This window comes from Octopus sinensis, linkage group LG7 (assembly GCF_006345805.1).
Source record: "Octopus sinensis linkage group LG7, ASM634580v1, whole genome shotgun sequence".
Lineage (NCBI taxonomy): Eukaryota > Metazoa > Mollusca > Cephalopoda > Octopoda > Octopodidae > Octopus > Octopus sinensis.
In genome coordinates this window covers 47457233-47471812 of record NC_043003.1, presented here as the reverse complement: position 1 = coordinate 47471812, position 14580 = coordinate 47457233, and the positions used below count along the sequence as shown (strand labels likewise).

At 37.2% G+C, this 14580-nt stretch overlaps 1 protein-coding gene across 6 annotated transcripts in view; it reads right to left on the bottom strand.

The window, feature by feature from the left end:
* Positions 1-14580, bottom strand: part of LOC115213814 (RUN and FYVE domain-containing protein 2) — a 250820-nt gene that overhangs the window by 144477 nt on the left and 91763 nt on the right. For all 6 annotated transcript variants that reach the window (XM_029782694.2, XM_036504738.1, XM_029782693.2 and 3 more), the window contains exons 3-5: positions 11903-12020; positions 2947-3051; positions 764-887 (exon numbers count right to left, since the gene is read on the bottom strand). In XM_029782694.2, coding sequence (XP_029638554.2) covers positions 764-887; positions 2947-3051; positions 11903-12020 — 347 coding nt within the window. The remainder of the gene's footprint in view (positions 1-763; positions 888-2946; positions 3052-11902; positions 12021-14580) is intronic.

Genomic DNA, 14580 nt, shown 5'->3' with positions numbered 1-14580 from the left:
TTTAGGACATCAGAAGACTAGTTGATAGGTTAGTATTTCATATACTATTACCAGAGTTGCAATATGTCTGGGTTCAAGAACAACACCATTCTGTCAAGCTACAAGTAGTAGCTGTAAGTAGTACTAACATTGTAAAACTGACACGAGATTCCAACACTGCTTTTAATTCTACCTACACCTACAAGAAGGCACATAAAGCTCCAGGATGATTCTGAAGTCTTCAGAGATCATTAAATCTTGCCTGTCCAATACAGACCCAGCATTAAGACCACATCATCCTACCACTCATACTTATTTGTATCGTGCCACAGAGATTATGAAAAGCTAACAGGGTCAACAATTAAATCAATGTCCCTGGTCATGACTCTTGTATTATCACTTAAGCCCTTCACTCCTATGGAGCATAAGTTATCAATGACTTTTAATCATTGTTCTTGACTTGGGCTTGCATTTTCCAGTTGGGTCCCTGTTTTTTCAGCTCTACCTCAATATCACACCTGATATGTTTCCCCGAAGAAAGGTACTTCTCCCAGGTCTTGCTGGTTTTAAGTTACCCTTGATACTTCTGTAACTTTGCTTCTTTTCTAGGCTGGAGATTTGGGGTAACCGAATACAGTGTCCCTACAAGTCATTAATAATTCTTAATTGTTTTACATAATATATCTTGTACACTACATCATTCAAAAGCTGTTAAAGCCAAAAACAAAGAAAGAAGGAACAGAAAAATAAAATGAATAAAAGTAGATTCAACAGCTGCACTCACAGGCTGATCCAGGTCTTCTTCCTTGATGCACAAGTTGCAGTCAATGACATTAAGACCAACAAGCAATCCAGTTATCACAATACCTTCGTCTTCCACCATTATGGCACCACGTTCATAAAACTCACTGAAACAGAAAAAAAAACAAAGTTGCATGAAATGATCTGTTTCCATATAATCATTGTTGGAGTCTGTTTACGGGACTAACAACAGTTGGATATGGCAATGCACTTTATGCGTGCATGTGTGATCTCCATTATCACCTTTTATTGTCCACTTTTCTATGCTTGCATGGATCAAACAGTATTTGCTGAGGCCCTTCCTGTCAGCAACACTTGTTTTCATGCAAGATATTATTTCCCATGACCAGACATGTTTTTCATGCAAGGCTGGAAACAAACAACATTACCAGTATGATCATAATGCTTATTTACAACCATGTGATGTCAAGCGAAGAGTACACACACACACACGTTTGATGGCTTCTTTCAACTTCCATTTCCAAATCCACTCATAAGACATTTTGTCAAGCTAGGGCTATAGTAGAAGACACTTGCCTAAAATGCCATGTAGGAGGACTGATACCATGATCAAATGGTTCGACTACACAACCAAATCTGTGCCTATACAAATATATATATATATTGTCATCGTTGTCAACATCAACATCATTATCATCGTTGTTTTAACGTCCACTTTTCCATGCTCGCATGAGTTAGATGAAACTTATTGAGGTGGATATTATATGGCCAGAAACTTTTCCAGTCTCCAATCCACAGCTGTTTCCATGTAAAGTAACATTTCCCCATAACCAGACATATTTTCTTAAAATATTGGAAACAAAAACACCACTTGCATGATGGTATATGTCACAAAAGTGTACTAGAAGTAAGAGCAATGATAAGTGGAACTCCAAAAATACTTCTGTGATCTCACTACCTATAGTTAGGATAACTCTTTACAGAAGATTATTGATACTTTGACATTGGAGAAGGGGAAACACTTTTTATAAGATAAAGGATCTATTGCTAAAATTTCAGTTTTAAAATATCTGAAGCAAAAGACAAAGGAAACTATATATGTTGTGAATTAGCTGTTTAAATTTTTTATTCTAATGATAGGAGACATTATAACCAACAATTTGAGACAGAAAGAAGAAACAAGCCCATTGACATGACTTGAACCACATATCTTTTGAGTACCAGGCAACCAAATTACCTTCTACGCAACAGAGAACCTATCATTTCATTCCTTCAAATTATATACTGTCTCAAACTGTTGTTTTTCTTAAAATGATAATTTCAGTCTTCTTTCTTGCACAAAAGTAATAGATTGATATATAAGCTTAGTCATCTTATAAGAGGTCTAGGTTGTTTGTCTGAGTGAAAATTTAAGCTCAATACAACAAACTTACTTAAATAATTTGTCAATTATTATATGCTCTTGCTACTTACAAGCAATTGTGCCTTTAAGTGGTACAATTTTGCAGCTGAGTGGATTTGGTAGTAAGTGTATCTAACAGTCTATCTTAGCCAAAAATACACAATTAAGATAGAAACCAATAATTAATAATTTGGTTCTCGAAGAGCTTATATCTAAATATGCTAATTTTCAGAACTAACCTAAACAAGGAAATGAAGAAAAATGAATTTAAAAGCTAAAAAAGAAACCAAAAAATCATTTAAGTACAGAATTAAAAACATTTACGTTATCTGACTATGGTGAAGCATTTTGCCAGACATCCTTAACCTTTCAGCATTCAAACCAGCCATATCCAGCCCAAATATTCTACCTGTATGTTGAAACCAGCCAGATACAGCCTCTCACCTACCCTACATTGTCATTTTAAGAATAAACATTCACATCCCCAAAATCATGACGCTACAAGATAATGCATGAATAATTCAAAACAATGAATAAATAAGCGTTACATTTTCACAGAGTAATCTGAATGCTAAGGAGTTAAACAGCTTGATCAGCTACTATGGTACTCCTGCTCAGCTCATTCAGTGTTAACTATGGTTATGCTACAACTAGCACTATTTATGGATCCTCTTGAAAAATATTCAGGGACCATAGAATCTTAATCTCCAAATTTCAAGACATAAAAGTGACTCACAATAATGGTGTTACAAGTCAAAATTATACAAATGAAGAACTGGAGAAAGAATTTCAGAAACACTTACCTTAATACATCATCTTTCTTTTCTATGATTAACTTAAAATAATCAGCCAAAGTTTTCTGCATGAGAGCCAACCTCAACCATGCTCGTGCACGACCCAAGGGGGTTCTGTTAAAAATTAAAATGAAAAAAGGGGAGAACAATGAAAATGAGAAAAGTATAAACAAAAAGATCTTTTATCTGTTATTACCTGTTTCATCCATTGGGCTGAAGCCATGGCGGGATACTGTCTTGAAGAGTTCAGTGAAACAAATCAACTCCCAGTGCTTATTTTTAAGTCTGGTACTTATGAAGTTACAAGGATATAAACAAACCAACACCAACCACTAAGTGATGGTGGAGGACAAACATGCACATGTGTGAGCATGCACACACACAATGGGCATCCACACAATTTCTGTATACCAAATTCACTCACAAGGCATTGATCAACCAATGACACTTGCCCAAGGTGTGGGATTGAACCTGAAACCATGTGGTTGCAAAGATAGTTTCTTAATCACACAGCCATCACTGTATCTTTGTATGGTTGAAAAGATTTTAAATCAATTTAATAATGATTTTTCAAAATTATTACATTCCTTTTTTTGGTGTAGGAATTTTATTGTCCCAAAATGAGCAAAAGTAAGAAATTAAGGTTTAAGCAGCACAGTTTCACTAAATATTACACAGGAGTGGCTGTGTGGTAAGTAGCTTGCTTACCAACCACATGGTTCCGGGTTCATTCCCACTGCGTGGCACTTTGGGCAAATGTCTACTACTATAGCCTCGGGCCGACCAAAACCTTGTGAGTGGATTTGGTAGACGGAAACTGAAAGAAGCCCGCCGTATATATGTATATATATGTGTTGTGTATATGCTTGTGTGTCTGTGTTTGTCCCCCAACATTGCTTGACAACCGATGCTGGTGTGTTTACATCCCCGTAACTTAGCGGTTCGCCAAAAGAGAGCGATAGAATAAGTACTAGGCTTCCAAAGAATAAGTCCTGGGGTCGATTTGCTCGACTAAAGGCAGTGCTCCAGCATGGCTGCAGTCAAATGACTGAAACAAGTAAAAGAGTAAAAAGAGTAAGAGTAAAGAGTAATCTTCGACTTGGCAAGAGAATACTTGAGGCAAAAGTGGACATGGGCAAAAGTTAGCTCAGAGCTTTTGACAGAGATTACTTAATTCAGTGACCCTATCAGCATGAAAAGCTAGTTTTAACATATTTTATGAGAGTAGTAAAACAATAACTAGAACAATATTATGTGGAAAGGGATAAAACCCAAATATATGTCAATGACGAATGTCATTAACGACATGAGCCATTTTGGGAGAGCAAGGAGGGGAGACAACTCTAGATATGATTTGGTCTTATTCTGACCTCATTAATGAAATATAGCCTTCAATCATATTTTTCCAAAATAGAGATGAGTGAATCAGTAAGTGATTGTGTATTGGATGGGAGTAAAATAGAATTGCTTAGAGAATAAATAATTCAGTGATGACATCTAAATGAAAGATAACCAATTTAGTGCTAACATAATTCATACAGGGAACAGTAAAAAGTCAACTAGAAATAATAAAGGAAAAATTATAGTTTCAACTAATATCGCTGCTAATTTATCAATGTTCACTGTCTGTAAATATATTTATGACATAAAAAAAATACTGAAATTAAGATAATTTGAGAACCTTATGCTTTTTTTTTTAATACTATTCTCTGTCTTATTTTTAAACTTTAGAAATGTAGCACAGTTGACATAGTGCTAATATACGATCCATTTATCAAATGCTTATCATCTATGCAGTTGCTTCAAACAGGTTTCATTTTTTGCACATAGTTTAACTGTGTTTTATTTCTGAATTGTAGATATAACATTTGCATGGCTTTGATTAAGTTGATGAGTGAGGATGATAAGTTGGAGTTGAGTAGAGGATTACTGGTTTAAGCAGAATGCTGACAAAGTAAGTAGAGGATTGTTGAGTTGAGTGGAGGGTTATTGAGTTAAGGGGTGTAGAGTTGAGGAGAGATTGCTGAGTGAAAGAGAGAACAATGGAATTGAGTAGAGGGTAGTTGAGATGAACAGAATGCAAGAGAGATGAACAGAGGATGGCAGAGGGTAATGAAGTCGAGTGAAAGGTAGTGGAGGTGAGTGGAGGATAGCGAAGTTGAGTGGAGGATAGCGAAGTTGAGTGGAGGATAGCGAAGTTGAGTGGAGGATAGCGAAGTTGAGTGGAGGATAGCGAAGTTGAGTGGAGGATAGCGAAGTTGAGTGGAGGATAGCGAAGTGGAGTGGAGGATAGCGAAGTGGAGTGGAGGATAGCAAAGTCGAGTGGAGGATAGCAAAGTCGAGTGGAGGATAGCAAAGTTGAGTGGAGGATAGCGAAGTTGAGTGGAGGATAGCGAAGTTGAGTAGAGGATAGCAAAGTTGAGTAGAGGATAGCGAAGTTGAGTAGAAGATAATAGAGTTGAGAAAGTGAGACCTCACTCAAATAAGCATGACTGCCACACTTCATTCCTGTTTTGTTTGATCTGTTTCTGATTCCCTTACCTCTACTCCAACCATCTTCACTCTCTCACATCTGAACATAACACTTAATTTCCATCTTGTCATCAGTACTGCATTATCTCCATTAATGAGATACTTAAGATGTCAACAGTCCAGTGTATCCAGTTATATGCAGGTACCACAGGAGAGATAATACAAGCAGCTAGAGAAATACTATAAAACACCCCTAAGTACTTTGTCAACTCAGAGTGATGTGTTTAAGGCCTCTTACAGCCTTTAGGTCTTGAATATTAACAATATCTCCCTACTTTTAATTCTCTCTTACTCTCTCTCACACACACAGAATGTGAAAGTGAACAGCTTGCATCAACGCGTTAGTGCTCTGAAAATTGATGTTGGGGATAGCTGAGGCAGTGATAGACAGGGGAATTTGTAGGAAAACATAGTTAAATTACACCCAAGTAGTACCTTAGGGCATATAATAGGTCCAGAAGACTAATCTTTCATCCTCATACTATCTCCTTCCACTCACCAAAGCATCATCCATCATAGACTGACATCCAACATTCAACTCCTTCCACATGAAACATTATACAACACAAAAACTACTCATTGTCATTGCCGCCACTGCCACCACCTCCATCATCAAAACATCTCTACATGAAGGAGCTTCTATGTGGTCACACATTCTGCTAGAAATAGTAGCCAAATTTCCCCCAAAATAACACCATACCATCTTAAAAAAGGAAGGCCCACTCATTGCCACAGCTGCTACTGCCACCACCTCTACCGTCATGAAAACATCTCTCAATGAGCAAACGAAAGAGTTTCTATGTGGTCACACATCCTGCTAGAAATAGTTGCTAAATCTCCCCCAAAATAACACCATACCACAAAAAGGGAAGGACACAATGGACAATGTAGTCTTGGGTATTCTAATACAGACAATGTGATCCTGGGTATTGATCTGTTCAATCAAGGCTAACCTGGGGTAAGAACAACAAAACAACTGTCACAACCACCAACATTGTCACCATCACTAATGCTACCACCACCAACACCAACTATCCCTCACTCAATTAAGACCACTTAAAAAAGACAAACACAGATCACAAAGATAGCAGTAGAAGCAATATATATACTAACCCCAAACAAAGTGTGGGGATGTATATATTATTAGTATATATCACTATATTGATCAGATCACTGGATGTTGTTCTGCACTGCTGGTCACAATGTGTTTCCTTGCATAGGTTGTAGCTTTCAAATGATGCTACCCTACTGGCTAGGCAAGCAGGCCAACACTTCCTTTGAATGGGACACTAGTTTGTCATAGCTTTGCCCATTTGCAACTGAGTGGACTGAAGCAATGTGAAATGAAGTGTTTTTTCTCCAGAACACAATGCACTGTGGCAAATCAAGAAAATGATCTTGCGATTGTAAGTTCAACATCCTAATCACAAGCCACGCACCTTCACTCAATATATATGCATGTGTGTGCATATGTGTATGTATGTGTATATACTATAAGTACAAAAGAACAATTATAGTTATGCTCCAATTTAGTCTAGCTTACTCACTTGATCTATCTGTGATCATTTTAAAACCTATTGGCTAGGGATGTGCCGCCTGGGTAGGCAAGGTAGGCAGTGCCTACCCTGAATAAGATAGATCAATAGTAACATTTTTCCTTTTATGGCAAAATATGCACCTAATTCAATAAAATTATGAAGGTTACTCTGATTACCCTGCATAAAATACAAAATATTTTATTTCTTTGTAAATTAGGTAGACATAATTTGCGCCTGCCTTTCAATCTCAGTATTAAAGCTACACATAGGACTACTGCAGTACACTTGCTGCGTACATTCGTACAACAACGTTTTCTTTACATGTTATAAAGGCAGAAGTAAATCTGCCTACAACTCAGTTGCCTATGTTTCGTTTATTTTTTTGTTTATTTTACTACATAAATGTCACCAACTACCTACCCTGAGTAATTACTGGCAGCATGTGCCTGCTATTGGCATGCAAAAATAATGTAAAAGAAAGCTATGGAATACTTAGGTTGACACATAATACTCTAAATGATAAACTATTGCAGATCAGAGTGTATGTTCTATATAAACCCACCTCCGTCTACTAGACAGAGGTAGGTTTATATAGAACAATGGCTCCTTAAATCACACCAGGTCACTTGGCTAGAGGCAAAGATGGAGTCTCAATGTGACAACTTCACCTGCTACAAACAGCAGCTAAGTCTCCCCAAATTACACCCCCACATGGCCCTGGATTCTTTGCACATAGGAAAAAGATAAGCAGTTACATGCCTCTGATCATGGGTCTGCTCAATCAGACCCAACCAAGGGCTATATAATAGAACTAAAAAACTTCACCACAAGACAAGGTTCAACCTGCAGACAATAGCAACTCACATCCACAGCTATATTATGCCTTGGAAAAAAAAAGTCTGCTGGATAAGGGCTGATTTCAGGAAGGCAAAAACAAGAACAACAACCAAGTAGAATAGTAACTCTTCTGCCCCCACTACAGTCACTCACATCAATGTTCTCTCTCTTTTGTCAACATATACTTATCCATGGAAACCACTTGCCGCCAACACCATAGCAACAAACATTAACCACTATGAGCCAATGAAGAAACCTCTATGTGGTCACTTGCCCTACTAGAAATAGTAATCAAATCTCCCTTAAATTACACCCTATTAACTAATAAAAGAAAAAAAAAACATAGCTGTCTGCGTATAAATATAAATGAGATGATAATGGCAGGAATGTCTGAAAAAAGTCCTGCACACTAAGAGCTTACATGAGGTTAAACAATAACAATAACAACCAACAGTAGTGGCATCATCACCACCTGTGATTTTTCCCCTTTACTCACTCATCTCTTAATTACAGTTGTAAACATGCACTGAAGTCTGTGCCTGCTCGCTGGTTAATTAATCACTGCTAATTTATACAAACAAACACCACCCTACTTCCACGACAACCACCACCACACTTACGTCATTACTATAAGCAACAGTTACTACTATATCACTGCTATCCTCATCCCTACTATATGAACCCCAATGCTTCTCCATCTCCATCACCCCGCAGCTTAATTAACTGTTTTTAATTGCATTACTGAGTTAAAAGAACACCTGGCTGTCTAATGAAGCACTGTATTCAATGATCCTTTATGAAAGAGGTACAGAGAGAAGGGTTTATGGGATAAAGGAGGGGTAGTAAAGAGGTACCTTATGTTTATTGTTTCAGAGGCTGGGTGAAGTTGGGGTGGGGGAAGGTCACGCTAATTGCAGAAGATGAAATGAGTTTAAAATAGGATTGTAGTAGTAGTAGTGTATGTGAGAGAGAGAGAGAGAGAGAGAGAGAGAGAGAGACAGAGACAGAAAGAGAGAGATAATGATTAGTATTATTGACAATAAGAGTTAAACAATGAGTTTAGGTCTTAACGGTAAAAAATTAGGGAAAACGACAATTTCAAAGAAAATACTGCCAATTTGCAACAAGAATTTATGGAACAGCTTGGAGATAATCAATAGTTTTAAATATATTGGTAACCCTCATTTTAGTAGATTGGAAAACATCAAAGATATCAAGTTAAATTTTGTATAAGTCAAAGCTGCTTATGATGAGATTAAACACGTTTTGTTACTCCATAAATAAGAGTGATGAAAAAGAGTCCTAGGGGCATACATAGAACCCGTCCTTATATAAAGCTGTGTGACCTGGAACATCAGCAAACACATGCAAAAGCTTATCGACACTACAGAGATGTAATTCCTTGGAAAAATGCTGAAGGTGTTCTATGTAGATAAAATGACAAGCATGAAAGTCCTTAGACAAGCAAAGACCACCAGAAAGCTTCTCAAAAACATAAGGAGACAACAGGTTCTGCTCACTGAACACTGTAAGAATAAAGAAAATGCTAGTGACAACCAGGAAACTAAAAGGAAAGAGATTAAGACAAAGAGAAGGTTCTTGATGGCCTCACAGCTGGCTTCAGAAAGACTGGCCTAATAATGTGCCAAAGTTTGTGTACGGCATAGGAGAGTATAGGGACCCATGATCTCTGACACCTGCTGGTTAGAAACATAGAGAGAAAGGGTGTGTGTGTGTGTGTTTATGTATTTACACTCACATACACATACTGCACAGAAGCCAGGACAATAAATTGGCAGTGTTGGGACAAAATACCTTGCAGTAAATGTTCCATATCTTTATGCTCTGAGTTCAATCTTGCCATGGTCAAGTTTGCCTTTCATCCCTCTGGGATAAACAAAAGTCAAGTACTAGAGTCAATATAATCAACCATCTCATCTACTTGATCAGAGTTGAGCTGAAGTTAAACATATAGCCATGAACATATTATTTTCAAAATGTGCATCACCTCTCTTTTTAAAAATCAATAAAGTGTGATTCAAGGGAGAATTGGCTGCTATTCTTAGCATAAGCTTCTTTAATATTTTTAAAACAGTGAGATGGCAGAAACAAAACAAGGTCAGATGAAATGAGTTTAAATTTCACCAAAGGCCAGGTAACTTTTAATTCTACTATTGGTAAATAAAAGAACTGAAGGTCGATTTAATCACTTGGTTCCTTTCTCCAATAAATGTGGCCTTATGCTGATGCTAAAAATCATTATTAATGATGTGACTGAAAAGTACTCTTTTTTAGTAGAGATCTCATCAACTTCTTCAAATACCACTTAAAGAGGAAGACGAAAGTCATCGGCATCATCATCATTTAACATGTTTTCCATGCTGGCATGGATTGGGTGGTTTGACTGAAAACTGGTAAGCAGAGGAGCTGCACCAGGTTTCAATCTGATCTGGCAGGGTTTCTACAGCTGGATGCCCTTCCTAATGCCAACCACTCCAAGAGTGAGTGGGTGCTTTAAAGAAGGAAATTCTGACCTGCAGTGTTTTTTTACAAAAGGTGGGTGAGAGCATTAACTGACCATGCTAAATGAGCCTACTTTCAGTACGTAAAAATAAATAGATGGTAAAAAACTCATAAGAGAGCACTTTTGCCTTTGATGTGTTCAGAGTAATCTGAGGTTTTGTATGCAGGTTCCCTAAATTACTTTAGGTGGTGTTTTTTGCTTCCATATTTGGATCCTTTCTTCTCAACATTTTATTGTTATCTATTGTTTTTTGCTAGTTTCCATTTTTGTTATTCTGTCTCAGTGGTTCTCAACTATTTTTTATGTAAGGACCCCTTCGATTCCTAAGGACAGCTGCATAAAGAAGTGCTAAGTTCTAACTGTGGAGGGAACCTGTGGAAGGACTAGACCCAGGAAGATGTAGGACAAAGTGATGAGAAAGGATCTTTGAATGCTGAGTTTCACTGAGGAAATGACAAGGGACCAAGAGTTGTGGTGATTTGCTGTACTTGGGAAGACATGTCAAGCAAAGTAGAATCACTCATACATACTAGGTGCCAGTGTCACATATATGCACTCATGCCTGTGCTGCATAAATGCACCTGTTAACCACTTATCTATCTAAACCCCTTCCGATATTGTATATCCTTTCAGTACTATCCCCAACATTATGGGTTCTTGTGGTCAAAAAATGAAACGTCCACTGCCAGCATCAACATCATCATCATCATCATTAATATTATCTTTTAACTTTTACTGTTGGGGGCTGTTTTGCCCAACTGCTAAGTCATGGGAATGTAAACAAACCAACATTGGTTGTCAAGTAATGGTAGGGAAGCAAACATAAAGAAAAGACACACACTTGCATATGGAAATACACATACACACACGACAGGTTTCCACACAGTTTCTGTCTGCCAAATCACTCACAAATTGGTTGGCCCAGAGCCAAAGTAGAAGACACTTGCCTAAGATACCACACAGCAGCACTGAACCCAAAACCACATGCAATGCGAGCTTCTCAACCACACAGCCAGACCTTTTATTATTATCATTCCCATTTTCATTAAAGCAATGGCAGAAACAGTGGAGTGCCAAAAGTACTGGAACAAAAGAAACAGTGGAGCAACCAAAAGCAGCTGATTATCCAACAAGGTGATTTCCACTCTAATTTCAAATTCTGCCAAATTCAACTTCACCTTCGTCCTTTTATGCACCTAAGGTATATCCAGATACACTCCTACTTTACTGCATGCACTGTGTTCATATGTGTGTGTATGTATGTGTGTTCTGTAATCTTTGATCATAAATGTATTATTTCACTATAACATAAGTGTCTTGTGTATTATCTGTGATATTCTTCGTTGTGTTTTGAGTGTGCTGGAGGTAATCCTAGTATCATGTCTATTTGTATATTTCTGAAGTCTCTCTATCGAAATGGAATATGAAAAAAAAAATTACTGCAAAATGAGAGGTTAGTATCAACTGTCAGCCTACTTGACCCACACATGAACCAAGGAAAAGCCTTTTACAACAGAACACAGTGGCACCTTACTTGATGTTTGGCATCTCCCTGACACTGGTTGTAATCTCAGCAGCTTCTGGGGCAAATTTTTCAATGACCTCCAACACTCCCCAAAACTCTCGTTTGTCTCTAAGTATTCCTTTCTTGGCTAAAAACAGAAACAGAGAAAAAAAAAAAAGAGCATCAACACATTGATTACATTATTGCAACTTCTGCCATCCAACTCAATTTCAAAAATCAACAAAAAATCAACATACAAACAAATAAATAAATAAAAATAAAAAGATAAATCTATAACATTAGATCTACTTTTACACCAAGTGTAGGATCTTACCCTTTTGACATTAACCCACCTCAGGCCATACTTGGTTCTATGCTAAAACCATCCTGTTTAACCCATTAGCATTTAAACCAGCCATATCTGGCCTAAATATACCTCCTGTTTTATGTTTAAACTGACCAGAACTGGTCCTTCTCACCTACCCTACAATGTCATTCTAAATACAGACAATTAACATCATCAAAATCTCAAATTTATGAGATAACACATGATTAATTCAAAATAATATTAATAAATAAACTTTACATTTGTCAGAGTAATTTGAACATTAAAGGGTTAAAGTGATCTAAATTGAAACCTTTCGTAACAAATGTTAATTTATGTTCCAAACACCAACTTAATAATGACAAAGTTATTTTACTAAATTCTTCATTATTTCCAAAACTAACTGAAACAAACATTGTATTTTAAGAGAAATATGGTAACAAAATGATATATATATATATACACACCTGACTGCACTCATGCTGGTGGCATGTAAAAAGCACCATTCAAGCATGGTCAATGCCAGTGCTGCCTGACTGGCTCCCATGCCAGTAGCATGTAAAAAGCACTATTTGAGCATGGTTGATGCCAGTTGCTGCCTACCTGGCCCCTGTACTAGTGGCACATAAAAAGCACCCACTACACTCCCAGAGTGGTGGTCCTCAGTCAAACCGTTCAACCCATGTAAGCATGGAAAGCAGATGTTAGACGATGATGGACGGACAGACGGACAGACAGACAGATGAGTGATACAAAAAAATTTGATAGGTCTAATTATTTTATTCATAGTTTGTTTTAGCCATAACTTCCTGGTGTAGCGGTTGAAGTTCTCAAGTGAGGTTTTGTTCTCAGCAAATGCTTGCTCTTATTCTTAACTCTGGAGCGCAGAGCCACATACATAATTATCAGACTCAGATTTCAAGACAAGCGAAAAGTGAAAAGTCAAACTTAGAATCATTTACAACAGAACAGATGTGATGATAATGGTGAGGATTTTTCTTCTTTTTTTTTTTTTTATTGTTTATCCTGAGAAAAAAAAAAGACAATGCATGACCTCTGAGAATTATGAGGTCTTGAAGTGGCAATGTTTGAGATACAAACTATTGACAAGAAGGAAGATCCAGAGTCATAATTCTGGAGAGGAGGTACAAATGTTTAGTACAAAATTTGTAGAAGATTAAACACTGTAGAGATAAGAAGAGAAATTGGTGGTTGTAACATCTTAGTGAGTGGGTACTGTCAATCAGTTTAATAATGATGATGATGGTGGTGGTGAAGATGAATATGTTAGTAGCATGGATGAATTAGATTCACTGAAGGTTAACATTTTCCAACAACTAAGGTCTATATGGGCAGTACTAATTCTGGTTTCTGCAGATGAGAGATAGAATGTCAATCAGCAAGGGGAACTTCTCCATACTTGGTAACCAATCTTCAACAATAATGTGAAATGAGGAAATGTGGATTTAAGTATTACTACTCAAATAGGAACCAGCTTTGGTTAAAGTTGGTTATAAATCTGTGCAGGCTTGGGTTAGGTTTTTTTTTTATTATTATAGAAGACTGGCAGTTGCTATGCAATTGTCCTCTCCCTGTATGACCAATTTCATCTAAGGGAAAAGCTACCACTTTAGAGCTAATACAGCTTGGCAACAATGCTAGTACAGGCATTGCTCCAGAATGCTAAAAGCTGGAACAGATCCTGAAAAGCAACTCATTCGATATTCTAACAGTTCTGCCAATCCACAACCTTAGATTGGTCTGTTTACTTTAGTTCCAAAAGAATGACAGGTAATGTTAACCTTAACAGGATTTGAACATAGAGTGAAGAGAGTAAGAACAAATACTTTTCTACTCTAGGCACAAGGCCCAAAAACTATGGGGGAGGGGACCAGTCAATTAGATCGACCCCAGTATGCAACTGGTACTTAATTCATCAACCCTGAAAGGATGAAAGGCAAAGTCGACCTCAGCAGAATTTGAACTCAGAATGTAAAGAGAGACGAAATACTACTAAGCATTTCGCTTGGCATGCTAACATTTCTGTCAGCTCCCTGCCTTAGAGTACAAAAAAATGCTGTAAGACACTCTATACAACAATCTATCAACTCTACTAATTTGCCACTTTAATAAAGAACTACCCAAATACATTACACAAGAAATCCATTAGAATGAATTGACACAAGTAATCAAAGGCTGTGTTATTTTTTATATAAATGTCCACAGAGTGCTGCGATGTGTGTAATGGCCAGGTTAATTTCAGAAGATTTAAATTGACTCTCCATATACACTCCTTAAATGATCTATGTACATACATCTTCCTTAGCATTTAAACTAGCTACATCTGGCTCAAATATTCTTCCATGCTTTATGTTCAAACTGG